This window comes from Rattus norvegicus, chromosome 19, assembly GCF_021556685.1.
Source record: "Rattus norvegicus strain SHRSP/BbbUtx chromosome 19, alternate assembly SHRSP_T2T, whole genome shotgun sequence".
Taxonomy (NCBI): Eukaryota; Metazoa; Chordata; class Mammalia; order Rodentia; family Muridae; genus Rattus; species Rattus norvegicus.
The window spans coordinates 48,189,063-48,215,985 of record NC_141552.1 but is presented as its reverse complement, the minus strand read 5'-3'; the positions used below and the strand labels follow the sequence as shown (position 1 = coordinate 48,215,985).

The following is a 26,923-nucleotide window of genomic DNA, read 5'->3' as shown; positions in this document are numbered from 1 at the left end:
TTTTAAAGTTTGGATAAGCCACAAAACCTGGAAGAATATTGAAGCAAATCCTAGGAGACTCCCAACTAGGGTAGTATGCAGTGATTTCTGTGAATACAGGATGTTATCTTTGCTTATTTAAATTTGACCCACTCAAATTTTGTCATAAGTAAAAGAAGTTTTGAACAGCAGAAAAACTCTTGGCAGAAGCAACAGAAGCAAATTCCAGGCTAACCTGATATACATAGTGAGTTCTGGAAGATCTAAGGCTATCGAGAGACCCTGTCTCAAAACAAAAACAAAGCCATAAAACAAACAAACAAACAATCCAGTGGACATTAGAGAAGTAGCATAACTCCAGCGAATGCCTTTAAATGACAATTTTCCTAAAATAAGGGATGTTCGAAAACATGAGAAAGTAATTAATGAAGACTGTATTCAGGAAGATAATCATAGTATCCTACAAATTCAATTTAGAGGGCAGCCTCAGAGAACAGCAGCTAATAACAAAGCAAATGGACTGATAAATCCCAGTTCTACTTTAGTTCTGTATCTTGGGCAAAGGCTTGAGAAAGCTTGTTTTCTGCTTGTAAAACAACCATTCACTTACCTCACAGATCTGTTAGGATGTCTGTACTTTTGTGTCTGTCTTCTATGAAAACATTCTGAATGTAATTTACAAATTACTTCATGGAATTGGCAGGGGTTACAGATTGCACACAGGAGAGGAAGAAGGGAGTCAACCCTGGGGCTGGAGAGAAGACCCAAGTTCAGTCCCGAGCACTCATGCCAGGCACTGAAAGAATAAAAAAAGCAGCCAAGAAGTCAGAAGTTTAAAAATGCTATCTCTGGGGTTGGGGATTTAGCTCAGTGGTAGAGCGCTTGCCTAGCAACCGCAAGGCCCTGGGTTCGGTCCCCAGCTCTGAAAAAAAGAAAAAAAAAATGCTATCTCACCCCTAAGAAGCCCTAAATACTTCAAATTCCAGACTCTGCCCTCTACCTGTAAGTAAGTAAAAGGTCACATTTCCTGTACCTGCTCTCCCAGAAACTAGATAAAAGGACTTAAGATAAGGACCTCAGATATGCGATTCCCGATCTAGTAAAGAAAGCTTCTCCCAACCATAAAGTTGGATTAAAATCTCAGAGAACAACCTTGAGAAGCAGGAAGGAACTAGCGGACAATAAAGTTAAGCAATCTCCCCCCCCCCCCCCAGCTGGGGACCGAACCCAGGGCCTTGTGCTTGCTAGGCAAGCGCTCTACCACTGAGCTAAATCCCCAACCCAAAGTTAAGCAACCTTGAGAGACAGGAAAGTTCTTGTGATTTTTCACATGACACCAACCCTGTCCCCTTGGGTTGTGGCTTCTTCCTTTAAATACCCCTTCTCCCAGCTACTGGTGACCGAACTCCTGTACCCCTGCGTGGGATATGAGTCTCAACCCAAGTGCACTGGTTCCTATCAATAAACCTCGTGTAAATTACAGCAAGGATGGTCTTACGTGAGTTCTTGGGGGGTCTCGTCATCCCGAGACTTGAGTGAGGGTCTCCCAGCTCCGGGGGGGTATTTCTTTTTTTTTTAATACATTTTTTTATTCATTTATTATATATAAGTACACTGTAGCTGTCTTCAGATACACCAGAAGAGGACATGGGATCTCTTTACAGATGGTCGTGAGCCACCATGTGGTTGCTGGGAATTGAACTCAGGACCTCTGGAAGAGTAGTTGGGTGCTCTTAACCGCTGAGCCATCTCTTCAGCCCCGGGGGCTTTCAGCACCTCACAACCACTTTTAACTCCAGCTCCAGGTGATGTGATGCCCTCTCTGGCCTTCTCAAGTACAGCCTACACACAACTCTCTCTCTCTCTCTCTCTCTCTCTCTCTCTCTCTCTCTCTCTCTCTTCCTCTCTCTCTCTCCCCCCCTTTCCCTCCCCCCCCTCTCTCTCTCACACACACACACACACACACACACACACACACAAAACCAAACTAGATCTTAGCTCAGGTGGATGGCTGAGTCATTTAAGAAATCAGTTAGAGGAGCAAGCACACCATTCTTTCTGGTAATAATCATGTGCTAACTTGGAAAGCAAGGTATCATTGGGCTTAAAAGACAAAGAAGTCTCCTCAGAAAGGCTTTCTAATGATATACCAGTTATGTACCAAGAATAGTTATTTCCTTTTTTTAAAATTGTTTTATTTTTATTTTATGGGCATTGGTGTTTTGCCTGCATTTATTTTATTTTATTTTATTTTTATTAACTTGAGTATTTCTTATTTACATTTCGATTGTTATTCCCTTTCCCGGTTTCCAGGCCAACATCCCCCTAACCCATCCCCCTCCCCTTCTATATCGGTGTTCCCCTCCCCATCCTTCCCCTATTACCGCCCTCCCCCCAACAATCCCATTCACTGGGGGTTCAGTCTTACCAGGACCCAGGGCTTCCCCTTCCACTGGTGCTCTTACTAGGATATTCATTGCTACCTATGAGGTCAGAGTCCAGGGTCAGTCCATGTATAGTCTTTAGGTAGTGGCTTAGTCCCTGGAAGCTCTGGGTGCTTGGCATTGTTGTACATATGGGGTCTCAAGCCCCTTCAAGCTCTTCCAGTTCTTTCTCTGATTCCTTCAACGGGGGTCCTATTCTCAATTCAGTGGTTTGCTGCTGGCATACGCCTCTGTGTTTGCTGTATTCTTTGCCTGCATTTATATCTGTGTGCTGGCTTCAGATCCCTTGGAATGGGAGTTACAGTTGTGAACTGCCATGTGGGTGCTGGGAATTGAACCCAGGTCATTTTAACCACTGAGCCATCTCTCCAGCCCCTCTCTTTTGGTTTTTGGTTCTTTTTTTTTTTTTTTTTTTCCAGAGCTGGGGACCGAACCCAGGGCCTTGCGCTTCCTAGGCAAGCGCTCTACCACTGAGCTAAATCCCCAACCCCTCTTTTGGTTTTTGAAACAGGGTTTCTCTATGTAGCCCTGGCTGTCCCGAAGTTCACTCTGTAGACCAGGCTGGCCTTGACCTCAGAGATATGCCTGCCTCTGCCTCTCAAGTGCTGAAATTAAAGGTGTGCTCAACAACTGCCTGGCCTCCTTTCTCTTTTTCCTGTGGTGCTGGGAATCTAACCCAGAGCCTTGTACATGCCCAACAAGTGCTATCATACAACATGACATGTGGTGGTCATTAGAGCTATCCATGAATATCCTGATTCTTCTAGGCAAAAATTAGGATGCAATCCCTAACCTTGGAAGATTGAGTGTTGCAGCTGTGACAAGGGCTGTAAGTTGACTATGGTAACTCCACTTTGGTACCTCAAATGAATTTTGTCATGCTGAGTAAAGTAATAATAACTGTAAGGGGAAACTTAAGGAAAATAATTCTGGGAAGAAAAACAACTCAAGGATGAGGGTTCTTTGAAAGGTTGCCTGACCTTGCTATTTCTGCTAACCCAATAATTTGGCTTTTGTGATAATCTATTTAGCTTGCAGCTGCAGAAAGGGAACCTTGGGGCTTCCCTTCCAGCTTCTGTAACTATCAGCTTGCAGTTATGAGAAAGGAATTTTGGGGGCTTTCCAGCCAGGATGTGTGTGTGTGTTGTGAGCGTGTGCACATGCTGCTTAAATGTGGACCATGAGAAAGGCTTGGGGCTGCATTTGCGTTCTGGTTAGAATAAAGACTTTGAATTGACTCTTAGACTGTGTCTGAGTGGTCTTCTTTGAGGGAATCCCATTAACACTGTGACTAGCTTGGTCCAGTGAAAACAGAAGACACATGACAGCTCCAGGTATTTCCAAATCCTTCTTTGTGATATCATCTCCTTTCTGGTCTGTCTCAATGTTTGGGCAGTGTTCAGTTCTGCTGTATAAAGCTATGCACACTGTTAATATTTGGCTCAAAAATTTCAAGCTTTCTGTTAGCTTTTCAGAAACTAGATCTTAACCATTGAGCTATCTCCCTAGCTCCATTTTTTTGGTATGTTTTAAGATAGCATAATGGACCATTTTTTTAACAGAGAAAGTGGATACAATTTTTTAAAAAAATTACAGTTCCTATAGAGTTTCCCCTCTTAACTCGGAGTCTCCATACCAACCAGGCTAAAACATTACTTTATGATTAAAAAGAGAACTTGTTTCTGGCCTTGATCTTTTCAACCAAGAAAATTTCTCAAACCTCCCACTCTGTTGGTGACTTCTTGTCCTCGCCTAAGCAGTAGGCCCAAATGTCTTCCATGTGTTTGTCAAAATAAGCCTAGTACTGCTCATGTCTCTCACCCAGGCCTCTGCAGCCCCTTGCAAACCCACGCCGTAGCCCTCATCTGATGTTCCTTCAAACTGGCTAAGCCATGACTAGCTGACTCCTGCACTCAGTATCTTCTCTAGTTGATTGCAGCTTTCAGCCCAGAAGTCTCTTCAGGTTAGTTGATTCTGACTATCCCGACCAGCAGAGACATACTGTAACTGCCAACGCTTCCTGTATAATTTAAAGGTTGCTACTACATTGGATCAATTTTGGGGATAGACTAGGTTCCAGGTCAGAGATAATGCCTATTTAGGGCACTCACTTTATATTGTTTCCTCTAAACTAAGCTAAACGATTAAAGTTTTGATTAAAGTTTATGCATTTAAGTGCCTTGTTTGCACGCATATATGTACACTGTGCACGCCTGGTGCCCACCGAGTTCAGAAAACATTGTTATGTCCACTGCCATCTGGAGTTAAGAGATGGTTACTGAGGCACCATCTGGATGCTAGAACCAAACCTTGATCCACTGCAGGAGCAAGTACTTTTAACTGATGAGCTGTCTTTTCATCCGGATACACTTTTTTTTCCTACCTCCATCTTTATTAACTTTGATATTCCTTATATACATTTCAATTGTTATTCCCTTTCCTGGTTTCCGGGCCAACATCCTCCTAACCCCTTCCCCTCTCCTTCTATATGTGTGTTCCCCTCCCCATTCTCCCATTACCGCCCTCCCCCCAAGAATCACGTTCACTGGGGGTTCAGTCTTGGCAGGACCCAGGGCTTCCCCTTCCACTGGTGCTCTTACTAGGCTATTCATTGCTACCTATGGGGTCAGAGTCCAGGGTCAGTCCATGTATAGTCTTTAGGTAGTGCCTTAGTCCCTGGAAATACACTTTGTTTTAATAATTTTTAAAACCATATAGCTTCAACATTCTCTTTGAATTCTTTCCATTTTATAATTCATTTCCCATTTATAATCTTGGTGATACTGACAGCAGCAACATAAGCAATTTAAAATTTCCTGGTAGCTACATTAAATATTGTCATTTTAATACATAGTGTTAGGTCAAACACCCCCACCCCACCCCACCCCCAAAATGGCACCGCTTCTGACACTGTCTAAAATTCTGTTCATCAGGAGTCTCATTTAAGCCACCAGGAACCTCTTTCTTAATCCTGCCCAAAGGTCAACTTTATTTCAGGTAAAGGCATCTAGGTCCTGGTCAATCAGCTCAAAGACCCCTGTAGACATAGTGAGAACTGCCTTCTTTCCCCCATTCTGCTCTTCTGTCTCCCAATTCCTGAAACAGCCTTGGCAGTTTGATCCCTAGCAACCTTCCTTTCTACTTGTGGACTGTCTGGTTCAGCGGTTTCACTGCACTTAAAAAAAGGGGGTGGGGAGAGGATGGGGAGGGGAAACCCTATAGAAGGGGAGGGGGAGGGGATAGGGGGATGTTGGCCCAGAAACCTGGAAGGGGAATAATAATCGAAATGTAAATAAGAAATACTCAAGTTAATAAAGATTAAAAAAAAAAAAAAAAAGACTTATGTATACAGCGTTCTGCCTGCATGTATGGTTTCAGGCCAGAAGAGGGCATCAGATCTCATTACAGATGGTTGTGAGCCACCATGTGGTTGCTGGGAATTGAGCTCAGGGCCTCTGGAAGAGCAGACAGTGCTCTTAACCTCTGAGCCATCTCTGAAGCACAACTGCACCCTCTCTTACAGTGGCATTTAAAATTGTTTAATATTTCCTTTTTTTCCCAATAGGGTCCCATTATGTGGCCCAGGATAGTCTTAAATTCATAATCCTCTTGCTTCAGTCTTCCTGATTCTGGTTCAAAATTCCTAATTGTGTCAACTTAGTATTTTAGGTGTTTTTGTTATTTGTATGAAATTTATTAGTGAGCAAGCAAAATTTTTAAGTCTGTTTATCTGTTTATTACAAACCAAACTTATGGAATGCTCTTAATTTTCTGATACAGATTCTTATTCTAGGAATGTTGAGTTTAATACCCATATAATAATGTGCCAAGTACTAGTCTGAAATATTGTACTAATTAGGATATATTATGTTTGAAATTTCCCCCTAGGAGTCACTGTTTTATGGTCATACCTTAGAAAATGGATAAACCCATGAGACTGTTGTTGCATGGGGAAGGGGAGTGGGGAGGGCGCTTTCTCAAGATCTGGTCTTTATGGTATAAATCTATGGTGATCCTCCTGTCCCAGCCTCCCAAGAACTGAGTTACAGATGTGACCCTAGTTTTTGTTTGTCTTAAAATTTTATTTCTTGTAGTATGTTACGGATGTTGTGTACACGTATGTCTGTCTGGGTGCCACATTTGTACCTAAGCCTAAGGAGGCCATATGTGGGCTTTAGATTTCCTGAAACAGAGTTGCCATGTAGATGCCGAGAGTTAAACCAGGTCTTCTGGAAAAGTAGTCAGTATACCCTTAACCACTGAACCATCTCCCCAGTCCACCCTACCACTCTCATAATCTATACTTAAACTTTGTAAGCTTTTTAAAAAAACAACAATTAGTGTATCTGCATCTATTTGCCTGTGTGCATGTGTGCCATGGTCACAGAGGCCAGAAAGAGGCACTGGTTTCCTGGGTACTGGGATGAACTTGTCTGGGTGCTGGGAATCACACTCCTGTAACCTTTAGCAACAACTAAAGCTCTTAACCTCAGAGTCATCTCTCTAGTCTATTTCAGTTATTGAGAACATATAGCCCAGGATGACCTTGAACTCCTGCTCTCACTTCAATCAGACTTTTTGAAAGCCATATCATATAATGGGAAATTATTCACATTGATTTAAAGGGCCTCTTTGGAATTAGAAGATATGACCACTAGATGGCACTGTTGTTGTTATTATTTAAAACAGGTTAAAAAGGATAAAAGAATTGTAGCTAGTAGTAGGATAGAAAAGATCACGTACCAATGAAGAGTCAAGACTGTTTTCACTACACAGAATTTTAATGTGAAAGTAAATAAAACATACAGATGTACAGTAAAGCTAATAGCAAAGCAATCTGGTAGCTTAAGGCAAGTTTTAATGGAGATGAATTTAGAAAAAAATGATGCAATGATGTCATCTTAAATATAGATTATGAAAAAACATGAAATTGCATCAATAACTTAAAAGTAATTTTCAAAACCTGCACTACCGGAGAAAAGGAGTATATGATCTTAACGCCAGCATTAAGACAGACAGAAGCAGTGCAGAACTAGTAAGAAACATTCACTATTTACAGAGGGATGGCAACAACAGGAGTACCATGTGATCTTTTTACTGCTGGACTGAAAGCTCTTGGCCAGAAGCAACAGAGAAAATGTACCATCAACATGTTATTTTAAAAAATGAAGGATCACTTTAAAAAGGTAATTCCCCAAAGGAATTACGGCACAGAGTGTAAACATGTGAACCGCACACCAAATACCAACCAAATCCATTCATAGTGCTTGGTAACAATACAAGGTCAGCATGGTCTTTTGTAACACATTGTTTATAATAATTCAAACACAATGCTTATCATGCACGACTTCAAATATATAACAAATATCTTTATTTTGAGATACAGGGTACTTGTTTATGAATTATAAGACCTATATACAATGAGTCACACCTCCACAATCAAGTATCTTTATATGCTTTTTAAATGCAATGACCTTATTCAGACTTTTCTGAATTGACCATGTCAGTTTTTAAAATTCTCTAAAATAATGCCATTTTATGATAAAATACATTTTTGCAAAAATTCAGAAATGTAGTAACATTTAATGAATATGACCACGAAAAGTATCTGTAAGCATGTGCCAATGACTTAGCACTTTTTTCCAGTTTTTATAGTTAAAAAAATTGTAATTTGACACTAAGCCTGTTTTAAAAATATTGTTATACTGATTCATCTCAAAAGGCACTATTAATAGTCCTTTTGTAAAATACCATCATATATAACTGTGAATGTTTTGCCCAGAATTAATGGAAGAAAATGTATCTTCTGCACAGATGAATATTTTCTAAGACTAATCTCCATCATCAATTTTGTTTCTACAAAAGCATGCAATACAAAATACACATGAAAGCAGCTATCTTAAACATTATTTTAATACAATTTACTTACTTCTGTAGCTGATTTATCACTGCCTCCAGTTTAATATGCTGTTACATACAAGAAGTTCCAGTATCCTTTTTCTGACTGATTAAAAAAAAAAAATCCCTGAATAAAACAGAAGCCAGTCTGTGACTTCTTTGGGCATTTCTGTAGAACATTATCACCTATGAAGAATATCTCTACCTAACTTATGATTACAGAATATAACTTGAAACAAGATCTGAGACAAAAATTAATACTAATTTAAATTTTTATGTTTAAAAGGGAAAGAAAGGTTGATTATTAGCAATTAAAAGGATACTGTGGCTTTAACAATTGTAAACTTTTGTTTTAGGAGGCTGCGGCAGACAGCTCTATTCTAGGTTCTTAGCTTGTAAAAAAAAAAAAAACCAGAAAACACATTTTAATTTGTAAAATGGTGCAGAATACAAAAACACAAAATGATATAGAGAAAACAAACAAAAACCAAGAACCCTTATCTAAGAAGAAAAGCTGTATAACCAACTAGTCTGAAAGTACAAAAGAATTTTAAGCAACCCTGATATAAATTTTAATTTCTTATCTTGTTTCTAAATGACATGAACTTTTAAGTTAAAATGAAGAAAGTAGATACTTTCAACCCAACTAAAATAATGCCAACAAGATAAGCTTGCATAGAAAAAAATTTCAAATTATTACTGGCTACATGTTTTAAAAATCAGAAATGCAGGTATTATAGTGCAAAACCATGGCAGCTAATGGTGTCTTTTCTGCCTCAGGTCATGAAATATACTGTAGTACCTCCAGTTATCACAGTTTCTGGTCGCACAATGAGTTATTTATACCAACTAGAAGCAGTGTGTATGTAGAGATGGGGGGCACATGTGCTGTGCTCCTATTAACGAAGCTTGAGATCATCACCACCTAAATTAGAACCAGGACTAGGGTCTTGCTGTCTTCTTGCCTGCAATGACAAGATTGTAATATGAAGTCATATATATGGTTTGAAAACTTAACAGATACACAAGATATTAAGACACAGTGTCATACAAAGATGTTCACAGCCAAAAACTTTCCAATGAATATTTTCACAGCCAAGGCAATTACAACTATATGACATTTTGTAATACTCAACAACAATAATTTTATATTCAAACGGGTATCATGCACATATATTATATATAAAAGAAAAAAGTCTATTGGTCTATTTTTAGAATTAGAGGGGTATTTTTGTGTTGTTTTGTTTTAGATTTATTTATGTACATGAGTACATGGTAGCTGTCTTCAGACACACCAGAAGAGGGCATCAGATCCCATTAGATGGTCGTGGGAACTGAACCCAGGATCTCTGGAAGGGCAGTCAGTGCTCTTAACCATTGAGCCATCTCTCCAGCCCATAATAAGAGATTTAACTTTATTTCACTAATATGATTAATCATCTTAGAAGCAAACCTTTTCTTTTAGTAATAGCTGACATTTACTTAAGCAACAATTATATGCTAGGCACTGTCTTCGAGTAATCTTCATGAATAACTAAATAGGTTCCAACAACTTACAGAGGTACTATTAGTTTTTTTCCATTTTATAAAGAAATCGAATGGCTGGGCCTGATGGTACATGCCTGTAACCCCAGCACTCAGAAGAGGCAGGGGCATCTTTCTGAGTTCAAAGCCAGCCTGGTCTACAACAGTGTTTTTGAGAACAGCCACGGTGATTACACAGAGAAACTCTGTCTCAAAAGAACAAAAACAACAACAAAATATAACAACAAATTTAATCTCTGCTAAATGAATTTTAACTAGAAATCTCAAGAAATAAAATCCAAAACTGGGTAGTTGTAGCATATGCCTTTAATCCCAGCATTTGGGAGGCAGAAGCAAGCAGATCTCTAAGTTCGAGGCTAGGCTGGTCTACAGAGCATGTTCCTGAAAGCCAAGGATTAAAGAGAAACACTGTCTTGTAAAACCAAAAAAAGAAATTAAATTCAGAATATTAGTTTTATAAGTGAAAATTAAAAATAGAACACACCTCTAAGTATTCTTTTTGATAGTATTTAACAATTAAGAAACAGTAATTACAAACACTGAGCATTTCAAGGTCCACTGAAGAATGCATACCCTATTTAAACTACCTATGGCCAATCACTTAATAGGTAACATATATCAAGTAAAGTATCATGTATGCTACTCTCTGGCAGTCTAAAAAATATATATAATATATTGCCCCTTTGGTCCATGTACAACTTTAAAAGTAAAGATTTATTTTTTATTTAATAGTTTATGTGTGTTGTACATGCAGGAGTCTATGGGATCCAGAAGAGGGAGTCAGATTCCATGAAGACAGAGTTACAGAGAGATGGTTGTGAGCTGCCTGACATGGGCACTGGGGCCTAAATACAATCATCTGGAAGAGAAGGAGGTACTGAGCACTAAGCTCAGGTAATCAGGCTTGGCAGAAAGTGCCTTTATCACTGAGGTATCTTACTAGCTCCCCACATGCAACATTTTTCTTTTAGTTTCTTGTACAGATTCTAATATATTTTACAGTTTTTTCAGTCCTTCCAAATGTTGGCTAAGTACAAACATCTATTTGTATCCAGAACCGGATTCCTGCAACACAAGTTTTTAATTTTTAGATAATGGTAACTTCATTTTGCCAGTTGTAAATTAAGGCAGAAAACCTTGGGTTACCTTTAGCTGTCCTTTCCCCATACCCAACAATGAATTCTAATGGTTCATCTGGAAAGATGTCCTTAATTTGGCCATTTCGACTACCTCTATCATTTTCTCTCTAGATCAAGCCACAACCACGTTCAACTTCCATGCATGTTGTTCTTGGCGAATCTGATATATGCCAGCAGTCAATAACTTTAATTACCTCTATGATTTATTTAGCTAAATTTCTGGAATCGTGTACTAAAGCATCAATTAACTTTTCTATTGTCTATGTAATGTTTGATTACATATGAAACACATTTAACAAAGAGATCTTATTACTTAGGCTGAGCATGACACACAGAAGTAGATTCTAGCACCAGCAAGGCTGAGGCAGGAAGACCAGGAGTGTGATTAGGGCCAACAACCTGAGCAAAATCTTGTTTCAAAAAACAGTTCTTAGAGAAAGAACATTCCTGACCTACCTAAAGTCAAATTTTATCTTTTTAGTGCTAGGCATTACAGCCAGGGTCTGTGCACACTGAGAATGCATTCTACAAATGAGGCACAACCAGTACCAAGGCTAGGTTTACAGCCAGCCTTAAGATGGCTTTGGTTAGATCATCCAGAACTGTGTTATCAATTAAGAACATTATGTCATTTGTACATTTGTCATTTGTACTGCCTTGTGTAATGGCCCTCTAGAAGCAGAGACAGGCAGATCTTATGTCTGAGGCCAATCTGACTACACAGCAAGGTCCAGGTCAGCTAGGAGACCCCGTGCCCAAACAACCAAAAAGAAAAAACCAAAAGCCAAATAAACACACCAAAAAGACAGCTTGCCTTATTTAATTTTGAACAAAATAAAATTCACCTAGCAGATGAATTTGTCAGGAGACTTCTCACAACTCAGTTTCACATACTCCTTTCAGTTAGAATATTCACAGTAATGTTATGATGTAGAGCCAGATGAGATAAAAAGCTATGGGTGCCCATGTACCAGAAAATCTATTTAAACTCCACACAATCAATGCCAAGCGGGCTGTAAAGACCAGTCAATTCTGCAGAAGCAGAGACTGTGATATAGGTATCTGGTTTCAGTCAGTGAAGGTCAGAAAGAGGCTGAGCAATGAGGAAACACTAAAGAAAATCAATCCCAATTATATATTTATAAATCACTAACCTACCAATACAATACTTTGTGACTAGTATAGTCTTTGTCTTTGATGTTATTTTCAAATTTTATTCACGATAATGAAACAATTTCAAATGGGTGAGTCACCAACAGCTGGAGTCTTTTTGTACTAGTTCTGGCTGTGTTGAAACAGCCAAGGGACACTTGTCTACAACATTGTATATTTTGATAGAAAGAATGGGAAACAAGAGTAAAGAAAAGTAACCTTGCTATTTGCTTGTGTTGTGACTTTCAGTCACTCCCTGTCAGGAATGAAAAGTAGGACCAAAAATAAGAAGCAGACCAGAGAATGAGAGCTCTAGAGATGGAAGGAAGATGGACAGGCTGTCTGAAGGAAAACATACAGAAACAGACCTGTGACTAGCTTCTACAGATAAGACTTTCTTTGAGAAGCTATGCTATCAATTTTGGCTGTTTTTTGTTTTGTTTTTTGTTTTTAAACATAGGGTCTTACTGTGTAGCTCTGGTTAGCCTCAAATTCACAGAAATCCACATCTCATGTAAATTTTGGCCATTTCTAACATACGTTGGATATTTGAGAGGAAGTTCTCTGGATAGTAAGTAATGGCAAAGAAATTCTCTCGGAACTTACTCTAAACATCAAGGCCATAGTTTGCTTTTAAAAATTAATCTACTCAACATCAATGGTCTCAATTCTCCAATAAAAAGACATAGATTAACAAACTGGATACGCAATGAGCACCCTGCATTCTGCTGCCTACAGGAAACACACCTCAGAGACAAAGACAGACACTACCTCAGAGTGAAAGGCTGGAAAATAACTTTCAAGCAAATGGTCTGAAGAAGCAAGGAGAAGTAGCCATTCTAATATCGAATAAAATCGATTTTCAACTAAAAGTCATCAAACAAGATAAGGAAGGACACTTCATATTCATCAAAAGAAAAATCCACCAAGATAAGCTCTCAATCCTAAATATCTATGCTCCAAATACAAGGGCACCTACATACATAAAAGAAACCTTACTGGGAAGAGAAGTTTGAAGGAGGAGGAGGAGACAGGAGACGGAGAGAGGGGAGAAGCCAATGCAGCGGATGTTAAGAGTCTGCTCTGTGTATTTACAGGTTGTTATCAATGTTCCTAAGGGATGGATGGTACTGGGCTTTTTATGTATAAGTGGGCAATTATATCTTACCAATTGGGTCAAAGAAAAAAAAATTAATCTAGATAGGGTTGGGGATTTAGCTCAGTGGTAGAGCGCTTGCCTAGCAAGCGCCAGGCCCTGGGTTCGGTCCCCAGTTCCAAAAAATATAAAAGAAAAAAAATTAATCTAGACAATTCATTACAGACCACATATTATCTGTTCTGCTTCTTACGTTTTTAATACAACATCATTCAGAAATATAGCAAATCCAGTTTCCAGGATGTCATTACAAGATGAATATAGAAGAATGACAAAGCAGTTACTAGCAAGGACTTGGGAGAAATAGCCAAGAACGGGGCTAGTTGAATAAATCAAAGGTTCTAGTTGATCGCTGTTCTTTTATTAAAGAAAACAAATGCGAAAAACTCTGTGGAGAAATGCTTTACTCATTGAGAAGAGCTGCAATTCATTGAGTATGTACATGTAGACAAATATGACCTTCTCATATTTACTTTATATTTGATAATTGACTAAAAGTTAGTATTGAAGAGATTTGGCTTCACTCTCATACAGTCGATAAGCCTGCAATATGGAAGAGTTAGTGATGTCTCCACACACAGGGAATTAAGTCTAGAAAAAAACCTGACATATCCAGCCACTGCTATTTCTTCCTGTTGCTAAGGCTCAGAGATACAAAACAGAAATTTCAGGACTTGAGTTGATGCATTTCCCTTGTAACTCATTAAAAAAGGTTAAAACTAGGTCAGAGATGGCTCAGTGGGGAAAAGCATTTGCTGACAAGCCTGAGTTCAACCCCTAGGACTCACATGGTGCAAAAAGAGAACCAATCACTGCAAGTTATCTTCTGACCACCGAATTACACATACAAATACAGATGATGATTTTTTTCTTACAAAAAATGTTATTTTGTGCAAAGTTAAATGTGCTAAAAATACAAATATTGAAGCATTTAAGATAAACAGAGGATGAGTTATTATTTTTGCTTGGACTATACAGTCTCCAAAAACATTTGCCACAAGTCTAAAACTCATATAATGTTTTATTGTTTATTTCCAAGTGGTTTCTAATCTAAAGTCTCCTCATTTGCTGAGAAGTAAACTTTAAAAGGTAGAATATTCAGTAATTATTAATTCATTCCATGGTATCAAAAATAACTACTTACTGGGGCTGGGGATTTAGCTCAGTGGTAGAGCGCTTACCTAGGAAGCGCAAGGCCCTGGGTTCGGTCCCCAGCTCCGAAAAAAAGAACCAAAAAAAAAAAAAAATAACTACTTACTAATACTTCATAATCTAACCAGAGAGAAGCATTTTGTACATAATGCTAGGGAAAATTTGTTGCAGTACTTGTGGCCAAATAATGTACCAACAGTATTTTATTAGCTTAGGTCCAGACAATTAAACTAAAAGTAGTCTCTTGCAACAGACAATACATGAACTGCTACTAGACAGACAAGAGAAGTACTTTCCCACTTCATCTATGACCAAAACACTATCCAGGCACTATTCTAGTCTAGGAAACTGCTACCTCTGTAGTTAGTAGAACCAGGCAAAGTTTAACTTTTTTTGCTGCTTGGAAACTGTCTTATAGGTACCACCAAAAAAGCTAAAATCTAAAACACTCTGGCAATGTATCTTTGTGTTTCAGTCTAAAATTAGGATAAGCCCATTAGCCTAATAGATACATTGTGAGCCACATACTACATTCCATCTAGCCTCCAAGAAAAGCACAAGAGGGCTGGAGAGATGGCTCAGCGGTTAAGAGCACTGACTGCTCTTCCAGAGGACCCGAGTTCAAATCCCAGCAACCACATGGTGGCTCACAACCATCTGTAAAGGATCTGATGACCTCTTCTGGTGTGTCTGAAGACAGCTACAGTGTACTTATAATAAATCTCCAGTTGATAACAGGGAGGATTAGGAGGCATTGGCCTTGCTGGAGAAAGTATGTCAAGAGCTGCAGGCTTTAAGGTTTCAGAAGACTCCTGCCATTTTGAGTCAGTTCCCTCTCTGCTTCCTACTTTGTAACCAAGAAGTGAGCTCTCAGTTCCTGCAGCTATGTCTCTGTTCTATCATGGACTCTCTAACTCCTGGAACCCTAAGGCCAATTAAACATTTTCTTTTGTAAGTTGCTTAATGTTATATATGTCACAGCTATAGCAAATGTTAATTTTACATATCAAAGGTCCCCAAGTAATCTACTACCAAGTAATCCTCTGAGTCCCTGAAAACAACCCAGGAACCCCAGAGGAAGATCAATAATTTCTATTGCTTTGACTAAAGCAGTAACCTTTTCTCTACTTTATATAATGGGGCACAGTACAAAATTCAGATGAAAGGGTTTTGCTGTCTAAAACGTAGCCTATTTACTACAGGATGTACCAGCCTTTGGGAGGCTAAGGTGGGAAGATGAGATGTTTGAGACCCACTTAAGGCAACATAGTGTTACTCCCTCAGCAAAACAAAACAAAACAAAACAAAACAAAACAAAGAAAGCTAATCTGCCAATACATTCGGAACACAAAGAATTTTCTGTTTATTATTCTGTGTTATACCAAGGACAATTTTTCTATTTCTTAAAAAAAAAATTTATGTTTTGTCTGCATGTCTATACACATACATGCATGGTGGTTCCTGAGAAGGCTAGGTGGTGCCAGATACCCTGCAGCTGAAGTTACAGATGGTTGTGAGCCCTCTGACACCCAATGTAGCTACCGAAAACCAAAGTCTAGTCCTCTGTAAGAGCACTGAATATTCTTAACTGCTGAGCCATCTCTCCAGCCCCTTATATGAAAATTTCTTTCTTTCCTAAATAAAGAACAGATGTATGTGATATCAGATCCATGAAGTAGTAAGGATATATAGTCAAAGATAAGCCCTCCATTTAGAATTTTTTTTAAATTTAAAATTATATGTATCTCTGTGTGAATGTGTGTCCATTAGTGCTGGTGTCCAGGAAGGTCAGAGGCATCAGACCACAATGGCTCTGGAATTAGAAGGCAGTTGACATGAGCAGCTGACATGGGTGCTGAAAATCAAACTCTGCAAAAGCAGTTAGCCTTCTTAATTGCTGAGCCATCTCTTTCCAGCCCCCATGATTTATTTACACGTATGTGTGTGAGTTTCTGAGTGTATGTGCAGGTACCCATGGAAGCAAGAACATGTCAGATATCCTGGATCTGGAGGTTCTTGGGAACCAAGTTTGAGTGCTTTCCAAGAGCAGTCTGTACTCTTAAATGCTGAACCATCTCTTCAGTCCCAACAGCTCTCCATTTTGCCACCCATCCCCCATATCTGATTTGTACTAGTTTCTAGTTTCAGTTTCTTATGTTACCTACTAGAGAACTATGCACGTTCAAACAAACATATTCATCTTAAAAATACTTATAGTAAGATATTACACATAAGTTTATATCTCATTTTAAGATTACTTAACAATATCTGGTTAAGGCTACTAAAATGTGTATTTTCTTTTAGGATAGGAGATATTTATTTTAAAAATATTTTAGAAAAAGTTTATCATTTGTCATGCCAATTAAAAGGTAGACAGAATACGACATTTTACAAATGGCAAATTGGAAGCATGCACATGGAGGAAGGAATTTCATATTAAAACAACAGTGAAAACTGAAAAGCTTGAGACACCAACCACTTGAAGTTCTGCTTCCCTCAAATACAACATTCACTTTAGATACATATTAAGTGTTTATGAGCAGGACCCATGCAACTTTAGTATAACAAGGCTAGAGACTTCAGAGGTTATTCAAACAGTGGTGAACATCCCTATGGTTCATTGCTGCCAAAAATCTCAGGCTTACAAAGATCATTACCCAGTGCCACCCATGAGTTAGCACTGTCCCCTGGCTCTCATTTCCAGTCAGGCATCAGGACCACCCACTAGAACCAATATTATTCTTTTCTGCCTCAGCCTTTTCTATTCCAGGGAAAATGGTTTCTAATGTCCCTTGACAGATTTTATTTTTCAGCTTAATCCTCTCTACTTCCTACTGCTAAACTATATTTGTGCAGATGCCCTGGTTCAAAACTATGGCATAATTTCTTGTTCTTCCTTCTGCCAGGAAACTGTTGGAAAGAGAGCATGTCAATTTTTCTGGGAGTTTTATTTTTATGTGAATTAGATATGTTTAAATCCCAAAGATATTTGATTGTGTATGTGTCCTTGTGTGGTTTTAGACAGGGCCTCACTAAATATGGATGATGGTCTGAAACTTGCTATGCAGATTAAGCTGGCCTCTCCTCCGCTCCATGGTAACCATACATAGATCCAAAGAGTTTGAATCATAGGGAGGAAATGTTTTCTTCCACTGTTGCTTTTTAAAAAGAGGTAAAGAGCAAGAAATAAGCTTTTAGGAAGTACTCATAGGTAAAACAGGAATACAGTGGAGAAGGGCAAAAAATATATATACACAAAACACAAGACACACAGACTACAATGCCTTCTTCAGTTGCCAGTGTGTACTCTGGAGACAGATTCCAGCCCAGGGCTTTTAGATGACAGCTCTATAAGAGAACTAATATTTCAAATTATTGACGTAAGTAACTAGAACAGTGGTTCTCAACCTTACTAATGCTGTAACCCTTTAATTCAGTTCCTTATGTTGTGATAACCCCCAACCATGAAATTATTCTTGTTGCTACTTTATTACTGTAATTTTCTACTGTTATGAATTACAATATAAATATATGATATACAGGATATCTGTTTTGTGTTCCCTGTACAAGGGCTGTTCAACCCTCAAAGGGGCTGTGAACCACAGGTTGAGAAATGCCGGACTAGAGGATCTTAAATCATTGATGAAAATTTAACTGTTTTTTTCTACCTTCTAGGTCATAATGCTTTAGTGCCCAATACACTTTAGAGAACTAAAAGGATGCTCCATCAGCCAGACAATTCGATTAGCTGGAGCCAGCACCAGGCAGAGCTTTCAGCACTACGGAAGCACTTTAGAACTATTCTTTTTGCTGGCACACATGGGCTGAGCACCGTATTAAGTGCTTTCTAAGTGATCCTCATTGAACTCTTACAATTTCTTTCTGTGATAAAACTGGGATCTCAGAGAATGGAAAGTGATTGAACAGGAATGTGGATTGGGCCTAACTACAAAGCCCAGGCTCTCAATTGTTGACATGCTAATGGAATATTCTATCTGAATGACAAATTATTTGGCACCTCTGTCAACGAGTTTTACTTTTGTTCACAACCATCATAAAAACATCAAAATATGTTCAAGTGACAACACTGTAAACTAATAAAAAAAAGTATTTATTAAAATAGACAATCTGTGCTAAACACAGTGGCATATGTTTAATCCTAGCACTAGGAGATTCTCTGGCTTGAGAGTTACACAGTAAGATCTGTCACAAAAACTTTCTCTAACCCAAGATAGGTATGAAAACTTCTAAGTAACTGTTCCATTAATTCTTGGTTATTGCTGAAAATGTATGCATTTATTGCAGAAAGGCTGACCATACTCTCTGGCTTGACAAGCTCCATCCAATATTTGTTCATTTCTTTGCACAGAAGTTTTCCCCAGTCTGTTCAGCTGACAAACACATTTTTCTTTTGAATCTCTCCAACTATATTCTGTGAAGTTCCCAAGCAGGACTGACCTACATGCTTTGCCTTCTACTGCCACCATCTTCCTTTGAAGTGCTTTTGCACAGACAAGTGACACTGCAGTTGCCTGTTTTTGCACCAACTTTTTGGCAAGTCTGAAAGCTGTGTACACTTTTAGTCAATTAACACAAATCATCAAATTTAAGTATTTTTATTAAAATCTATGTAGAAGCTAAGAGTGTTGGTGTACTTTCTTAATTCCCAAACTCAGGAAGAAGAGGCAGTGGATTTCTTTGGAGTTTGAGGTTACAAAGTGATTCTAGGGGAGCTAGAGCTACAGAGAGAAACCTTGTCTCAAAACAAAATAAAACAAAATACTTCTAGCTCTCAGACAAACTTTTTTTTTTTTTGCTTCTTTTTTTTCGGAGCTGGGGACCGAACCCAGGGCCAGAACAAACTTTTTTGAAAGAAGTTCATTTACCAAGTAAACACAATGCACAAACACTATGTATAACTCGGGGACACAGAGAATAAGGTCTTCATTTTATGGGATCTCAAGGAAGGGAAGGACAGATATATTTATAGCTGTTTCAACATACAGCTTGATAAATGCTCAAACATAACTAAGAGGTAGGTGGGAGTGGCAGCATATGCTTCTACCTCCAGCACTTACAAGCTAGAGTTAGGAGGATCAATAGTCTAACTCTGGTTCTGGTTATACAGGGATTTCCTGGTGAGCTTGTGCTAGATGAGACCTTGTCTCAACAAACAAACAAAACCCCAAAGCAAACAAACCACACACAGAAAAAAATAAGCGTAAGAGGGGCAAGAGGAAGGAAGGAAAGTGGTCCAAGTCAGGAGAGGTAGAAAGGGAAAATAAGAGAGGAAAAAATTAAGCACTGTGGAAATTCCAAAGTAGAAGATGGTTAAGACTTGAGAAGGGGGGTTGGGGATTTAGCTCAGTGGTACAGCGCTTGCCTAGGAAGCACAAGGCCCTGGGTTCGGTCCCCAGCTCCGAAAAAAAAGAACCAAAAAAAGACTTGAGAAGGGCTTGATATAACTTAAGCTGAACCCGATGAATGGGTAGCAAAGTACATTTCATACAGTACAACAAGCAAAATATAAGAAATATAAGACATCAAGAACTGTAAAGTTTCACACACAAACTGCACTGTGGGCTTTGGGAATTAATTTAGGTCCTCTGCCAGAACAGCCAGTCAAATTACCAAATGGGAACCGTGTACAACTTTAATGATATATATATATTAGCATTGATAACCCATTACCACTGGGTCAGCTTTACTGGCTTTTTCAAAGTTTGTGTTTCTTAAGCTGTGGGTATAGAAGAATGAAGAACAGCCCCAAGCTTGAGCTCTAGCACCAGAAAATCAGTGGGGAGGAAAGAAGGTAGAGGGAGACAGAATTTATATTCCCCAAGAATGTATTTAATTCAAAAATAGTTAAGTATTAACTTTTTCAACTAAGTCCATTTAAATCAGGAAACGATTTTATATAGAAAGACTAAGCATGTACTAACACCATACAGAAAGAGAAGGTAATTACTATAAAAACTGAGATAATGATTACTTTTGAGTAGAGAAAGGTTATAATCATATATGCATACAGAGGGGATTGGTGTGATATCAAAGTTTTACTTTGTTATCTTGAAAGTAGTTATTAGGAGATTAGATCTATCGTAATTCATCAGCCTACATATTCCTTCTATATAGATATAATCTGTATTTTACTTCATAATAAATTAAAAATTATTAGATTTATTTCTCTAATCTCTAAATGTATACTAACTAATTCCATTTAATTCCATTCTTCCCATTTAACTCCATTCTTAAGGGTATTTGAAAATATTAAGCTATCCTCTAAAGAGTTAAACAAATGACGAAGACTATTCTGTTTCAAGATGGTCATTCCCAGTGATAATCATGTGATAAAACATCTATGTAACCTTCCTAGCATGTGAGAAAATAAAGAAACCTATCTTTGTAACTTTCAAAATCAAGGTAAATAATCATACAAAAGTAGACAATAATATTTGCCTTTAAGGTTTTTTAGTAATGTTTTATATTTTTGGTTGTGAGCCTAGCCTTTAATGCTGAACCATCCTGCCAGTATTTTAGTAATGTTTTAAATAATGTTTTGATCATGCTCTATATTAACAAGAGGTACATTTTACAAGTAGTTGTGTGATGGCACACTCTTGTAATCCCAGTACTCAGAAAGCGGAGCAGCAAGAGGTGGAACAAAGATACCTGAATCAATGAATGAAAAGAAAATGTATCACATACATATACATTTTTTGTGAAGACCAATAAATGAGAAATCCATATACAACCTTAAAATTATAAACAATTGCATATAATTAATTCAAGCAAGAATATACAATTTTTAAAAATAAAAGACAAAGTTAAACCAAAAAACACATTATGCACAAACATCAAAAACACAGCCTGAGAGTTTGGGGAAAGTACTAACCAGTTACTGCCAGCAGCTGTGAAACTCTCACCTCCATTTCCTCCCGGTGAGACCTGTCTCTATCCTCAAATTCTCGAGTTCTTCTTCGAGCCTCTTCAAAGGCCTGTTGTGCTAATGCATCTTCCTGCTGTCAGGGTACATGAAATAATTATTTTGATTTATGTAAAAATGACTAAATTTGGGGATTTTTTGGGAAAGAAACCAATCGAAGAGTAATTCTTAAAATATCAATACTAATCCCCCCATCCTGCACTAATTTCAGAGGTATTTTTATATTGCAGTGAGGGTCTCATTACAGCTCTTGGCTGGTCTGAAACACAATCCCTCTGCCTCCCCAGCGCTGGAATAACTGACATGTGGCACCACATTCTAACAGGAATCTGAACCATCTTTAATTTGTAGCCCCTTTTTCTTACCTCTGTAAACTGGATTAGCAGACTACCTATTTGCTGCTTTTATTTTGCCATCTTAATTTCTATAAATATTTTTCTAATTTGGAACCCAAAGAACTGTAAACTAGATTATTATAAGTCTCTCTCAAAATCGGTCCCTGTTCCCTTCTGTTAAGGCACCTCAATGCTCCCTCTGCTATTCATGTGTATCTAAAGCACAATGTAATCACAATGACTCTTAACCTTAAAGGCTCCCTCACTGCCTACTCTCTTCAACATAAAATGTTCAAGCTTTGCCAGTCATATATAGTATGCACTTATATTTTTAATGGTATGCTTGCAGAAACTAAGATTCAGAAAATAGAACAATACCAAAAAAGAGAGAGAAAAAAAAAAAAGGCCATCAATACTCACTTCCCAAGAACAGTACAAAAGTTGGCAGTGTAACTTACTTCTGCCAATGAGGTAACAGCAGAAGACACCTAATAAGATTTTCCAAGCTATGTAAAAGAGCTCTCACAATTATTCTTTCCTGGGAATTGATACAATGTTCAGAGTTAGCAGCCACCTGGCAAATAAGACAGAGCTGCAGGATTGCTGCAGTGGGCCAGGGGCTCCTGATACTGTAATAAATGTTATGCTGGATCTGACTATGCTAGCTACTTTACTGTGTGAATAAATTATGTTAACAAGATTAATGTTTATTTTTCACAGTCCATAGAGGCCTCCTTTGATTTACCTGTTTTATATCTCTAGAAAAAGAACACCAAGATTTTCCCTCCTCTGTGTTTTTGTCTTGATTCTTCTTGGTCCACGACCCCAGGTGAGACTGTCAGTACATTGAAGCTAAGTAACAAGTTGGAGTAGACTGTTCTATTTTCTGGGTCTTTAAGTTGCACATCAAATCTAGGGCTGATCACTCTACACTTGTTCAACCTGCCTATGAAGTGCCTATGATTTCCCCAGCTGTTATCATCAATGACACCAGATTCTCCAATGGAGCCACACTTCGTATCAACACAGTTATGAACCAAATCTTGATTTAAAAGCATGGCCTGAAGACCTGGTGCTTGCCTCTTTTCTCAGCATTGTTGCTGCTTTTTTTTTTTAAATATTTATTTATTATAGATAAGTATACGTGTAGCTGTCTTCAGACACACCAGAAGGGGGCATCAGATCTCCTTACAGATGGTTGTGAGCCACCATATGGTTGCTGGGATTTGAACTCAGGACCTCGGGAAGAGCAGCCAGTGCTCTTGACCACTGAGCCATCTCTCCAGCCCTTGTTGCTGCTTTTGAGAACATCTTCCAGGACTTTCATGTGCACCATGGTGAGGGCACGGAAAGATAGCAGAAAGACATTCCCATACCTGGGGCTGAAAATGGAGCTTAGTGGTAAAGCATTTGCCTGGCACACACAAGGCCCCAGGTCCAATCTCCAGAACCTAGAAACATTCTTTTTCCTTTCCTGAAGTATTTTTTGGGGGGGGGGGGGTATTTTGCCTGCATGTATGTCTGTGCACTACTTGTGTATCTGGGGGCTTGTAGAGGCAAAAGAGGTTGATGGACTTCCCTGGTGTAGAATTCTTTGATATGAGTTGCTACTTGGGTGTTGAGAACTGAACCTCAGTTCTCTAGAAAAGAAGTCAGTTCTCTTAACTGCTGAGCCATATCTCCAGCCTCCAAAACACATTATGATTACTTTCTAGTCTTAGGATCCAAGGAAAGATACCTAATTTTTCTAAGCTTCAGTAAATTTATTTAAAATACAGGCATAGCTTTCCTTTTTGCTGGGTGCCAGCTGCTTGCTGTCGAAATGGGCAAGTTCATGAAACCCAGGAAAGTGGTGTTGGTCCTGGCTGGGCGCTACTTCCGGATGCAAAGCCATCATCGTGAAGAACATTGATGATGGCACCTCCAACCGCCCTTACAGCCATGCCTTGGTGGCTGGAATTGACCGCTATCCCAGAAAAGTGACAGCCGCCATGGGCAAGAAGAAGATCACCAAGCGATCCAAGATCAAGTCCTTTGTGAAAGTTTATAACTACAATCACCTCATGCCCACAAGGTACTCTGTGGATATCCCCTTGGACAAAACTGCTGTCAACAAGGATGTGTTCAGAGACTCAGCAATGAAATGCAAGGCCAGGCGGGAGGCCAAGGTCAAGTTCGCTTTTAGATGTATTTTTGTTTTCGTCATTAAAAAATGAAAAAATAAAATAAAAAAATAAAATACAGGCATAATAATATTTCACACCTTTGTTAAAATTGTGCAAGACAACAAACAAAAATGCTTAAGACAGTATTCAGTAAGCACTATTACATTATAAGTACTTATGGACATATAAAAGTCATACACATAACTAAAGATAATTACTCTTTTCTACTATACTTTCAGAATATTCTATACAGCTCTAAGCGAATGCTGTCTGTTCGTAAGTTTATATAAACTGGGACTAGGATGACAAGGCATACCACCTTCTTTTTCTAAAAAAAAAAAAAAAAATCACTACATTCAGTTTAAGTGCATACATTTGCGCATCTGTGCACACACTGCAGTTGAGATGTAGAGATTAGAGAAAACCTGCATTTTCCTATTTTGTGGGGCTTGTGGATCAAAGGTCACCAGGTCTGGTGACAAGTGTCTTTATACTATGTCATCTTACTGGTTCTTATCACTTTTTCATTTATTTCACAAATTTACTCAGCCTTTATTATGGGTAGGCCACTGTACTTGGTGCTATTAATACAACATGAAACAATAGTGTTTTTTTTTACCATACAGCTGCTGGGGTCAGTGGCAAATAAACCTAATTAACAAATCCACATGAAGTTATCAACTGTGATTATGTACAACAGGAATTATGAGGATAAAATGAGAGTATACAGGAACAATGACATAATTCCCTAAGAAAGTTATTGAGACACTGTGTACTCTAGAATGCACATAAACTCATTCTATGAAGTCACTGAAAAGTATTACTAGTTGATATAGAAAAAAAAATGACTTGGTATTTCTCAATTTCTTAGTTCCAACTTCTGTCATGGTCTTTTCTGGTGACAAGTGAGATGTGTGCATAGTGAAAAGAATTCTTACTCTCTGAAAATGGCAAACTAGGAAAGCTGAGGGGCAATGACCAGTGCCATGCTGTCCTCTAACATCTCCCTTTAAGGATACTACCTTGCTAATTAAATTACTGTTCACCATGAAAGGAGACGAATGGCTAAGGACAAGTAACTTTATCCAGCCTCAGGCAAAGATTAGAGGAATTTGCAAAATTTTAGTCTCTGCGGCCATGTGTCATACTAACTTGTCTTTTCATTGTTTATATGAAAATATGCATAAAGCGGCCAGATGAGTCAACATTACAAAGTTGGAGTGGAACATTGTGACAGGTACCTGTACCCACCACATGGAAGGCTGAGACAGGAGGGTCACATGAGCTTTGGAGTTAAGATACCAGACTGAACAAAATCAGGAGTCTTCAGAACTCACATGGTAGCTCACAACATTTGTAACTCCAGTCCCAGGGATGCAATGCCCTCATCTGGTCTCCATAAACACGAGACACATACATAGTGCATAGACATACACAGAGGCAAAATACCTCTACACATAGAATACTCCTCTCCAAAAAATGGGATTAAAAAAATGGGTCAGTAGGTAAAGTAATGTATAGCTTGGGCAAATGGTTCCCAAGTTTGGAGAGTTTACCAACTCCACTCTGTGTTTATACATGCAGTAAGTGCTTCCACAAGCCTTCTTTCTTTTTGGAGCAGGTATAGCCTGCACAAGCTTTTCAGACCACATGCATGTGGTCTTGGTTAGGCCACTTTAGCTATCTGTTTCCCTGTATCTACATGGGATGGTCAAATTCTGCCTGGTCTGTTACCTTGTTGTTTCCTGTAACAATAACCTTGCTAGATTATCTGCCAATGAAACCTGTTGCTTTCTAACACCTCTGTGTGTGGATCCCACCCTCTCAAGTTGTGCTCTTGGGAAAAGAGTTCTCTTAAACATGACAGCAGAGCTAGCGGCCCTTATGGCTTGCCCAGAGAACAACTTAAAGGACCACAGACTTGGGAAGGGCAGCAGCTTCTGACTAAAATATCACAGACTTACTGATCTTAACAAAAATCAAAAGCTCTGCCTGAACATAGGCATCTCAATCTGTATCCTTTGGTCAATTTCCAAAGTACTTACAACAGTGGATTGGGTTTGGTTTTGAGAAAGGGACTCACTCTGTACCCCTGGCTGAACCTGAACTCATAGAGATCCACTAGCCTCTGCTCCTCAAGGGTTGGGATGAAAGGTATGTGCCACCCAGTTGTCTCCTTGTTTTAAAACAAGTTTTGTCCAGTTTATTAATGCCTTTTAGGGAGGTTATTTGGCAAGATCCTCAGTCAATCTAAAAAAGGTTTTCTCATATGTTGCTTTTACAATTGTTTCTCTTCCTCTCCCCCATACTGTCCCAATAAACCAATAAAAAATATTGGAAAGCATCATTTACTGGACTTTTAACTTCCCACCAGACAGATACAGGTAATCCAATGATGAACCAGTTGATTTCCACTGAAGGAAAGACTTCCAAAATTAGGACTGGAATGTAGTCCTCAACACTTTCAAGATTATTCACTGCGTGAGCATATTATGTCAGCTGGTTTTGTGTCAACTTGACACAAGCTAAAATTATCACAGAGGAAGAAGCCTCAATAAAGAAATGTCTTCATGGGATCAGGTTATAGGCAAGCCTTAGGGCATTTTCTTACTTGATGACAGGCCCAGCCCACTGTGAGTGGTGGGTGCCAAATAAGCCCTTTCCTCCCAATTGTTGGTCATGGTGTTTCATCAGAGCAAAAATAACCCTAAAACTTTTTACTCTTTAAAAATCTTTTAAAGGAGGGGCTGGGGATTTAGCTCAGTGGTAGAGCGCTTACCTAGGAAGCGCAAGACCCTGGGTTCGGTCCCCAGCTCCGGAAAAAAAAAAGAAAAAAAAATCTGGGCTGGAGGAATGGCTCAGTAGTTAAGAGCACTGGTTGCTCTTCTAGAGGACCTAGGTTCAATTCCTAACACCCACATGGAAACTCACACCTGTCTGTAACCCAAGTTCCAGGACTTTGACAACCTTAAACTTATATGTAGGCAAAACACCAACAAACATAAAATAAAA

At 38.7% G+C, this 26,923-nt stretch overlaps 1 protein-coding gene and 1 pseudogene across 4 annotated transcripts in view; one reads left to right on the top strand and one right to left on the bottom strand.

The window, feature by feature from the left end:
- Positions 1-7,185: 7,185 nt before the first annotated feature.
- Cbfb (core-binding factor subunit beta) overlaps positions 7,186-26,923 on the bottom strand; it is a 43,563-nt gene continuing 23,825 nt past the window's right edge. For 2 of the 4 annotated variants that reach the window (NM_001013191.1, XM_087594836.1), the window contains 2 exons: positions 21,361-21,487; positions 7,186-9,286 (listed from right to left, as the gene is read on the bottom strand). In NM_001013191.1, the coding sequence (NP_001013209.1) occupies positions 9,264-9,286; positions 21,361-21,487 (150 nt within the window). In that variant the 3' untranslated portion in view covers positions 7,186-9,263. The remainder of the gene's footprint in view (positions 9,287-21,360; positions 21,488-26,923) is intronic. The other 2 variants (XM_087594834.1, XM_087594835.1) reach the window with 1 other exon arrangement.
- On the top strand, positions 23,530-23,962 carry Rpl27-ps10 (ribosomal protein L27, pseudogene 10; annotated as a pseudogene).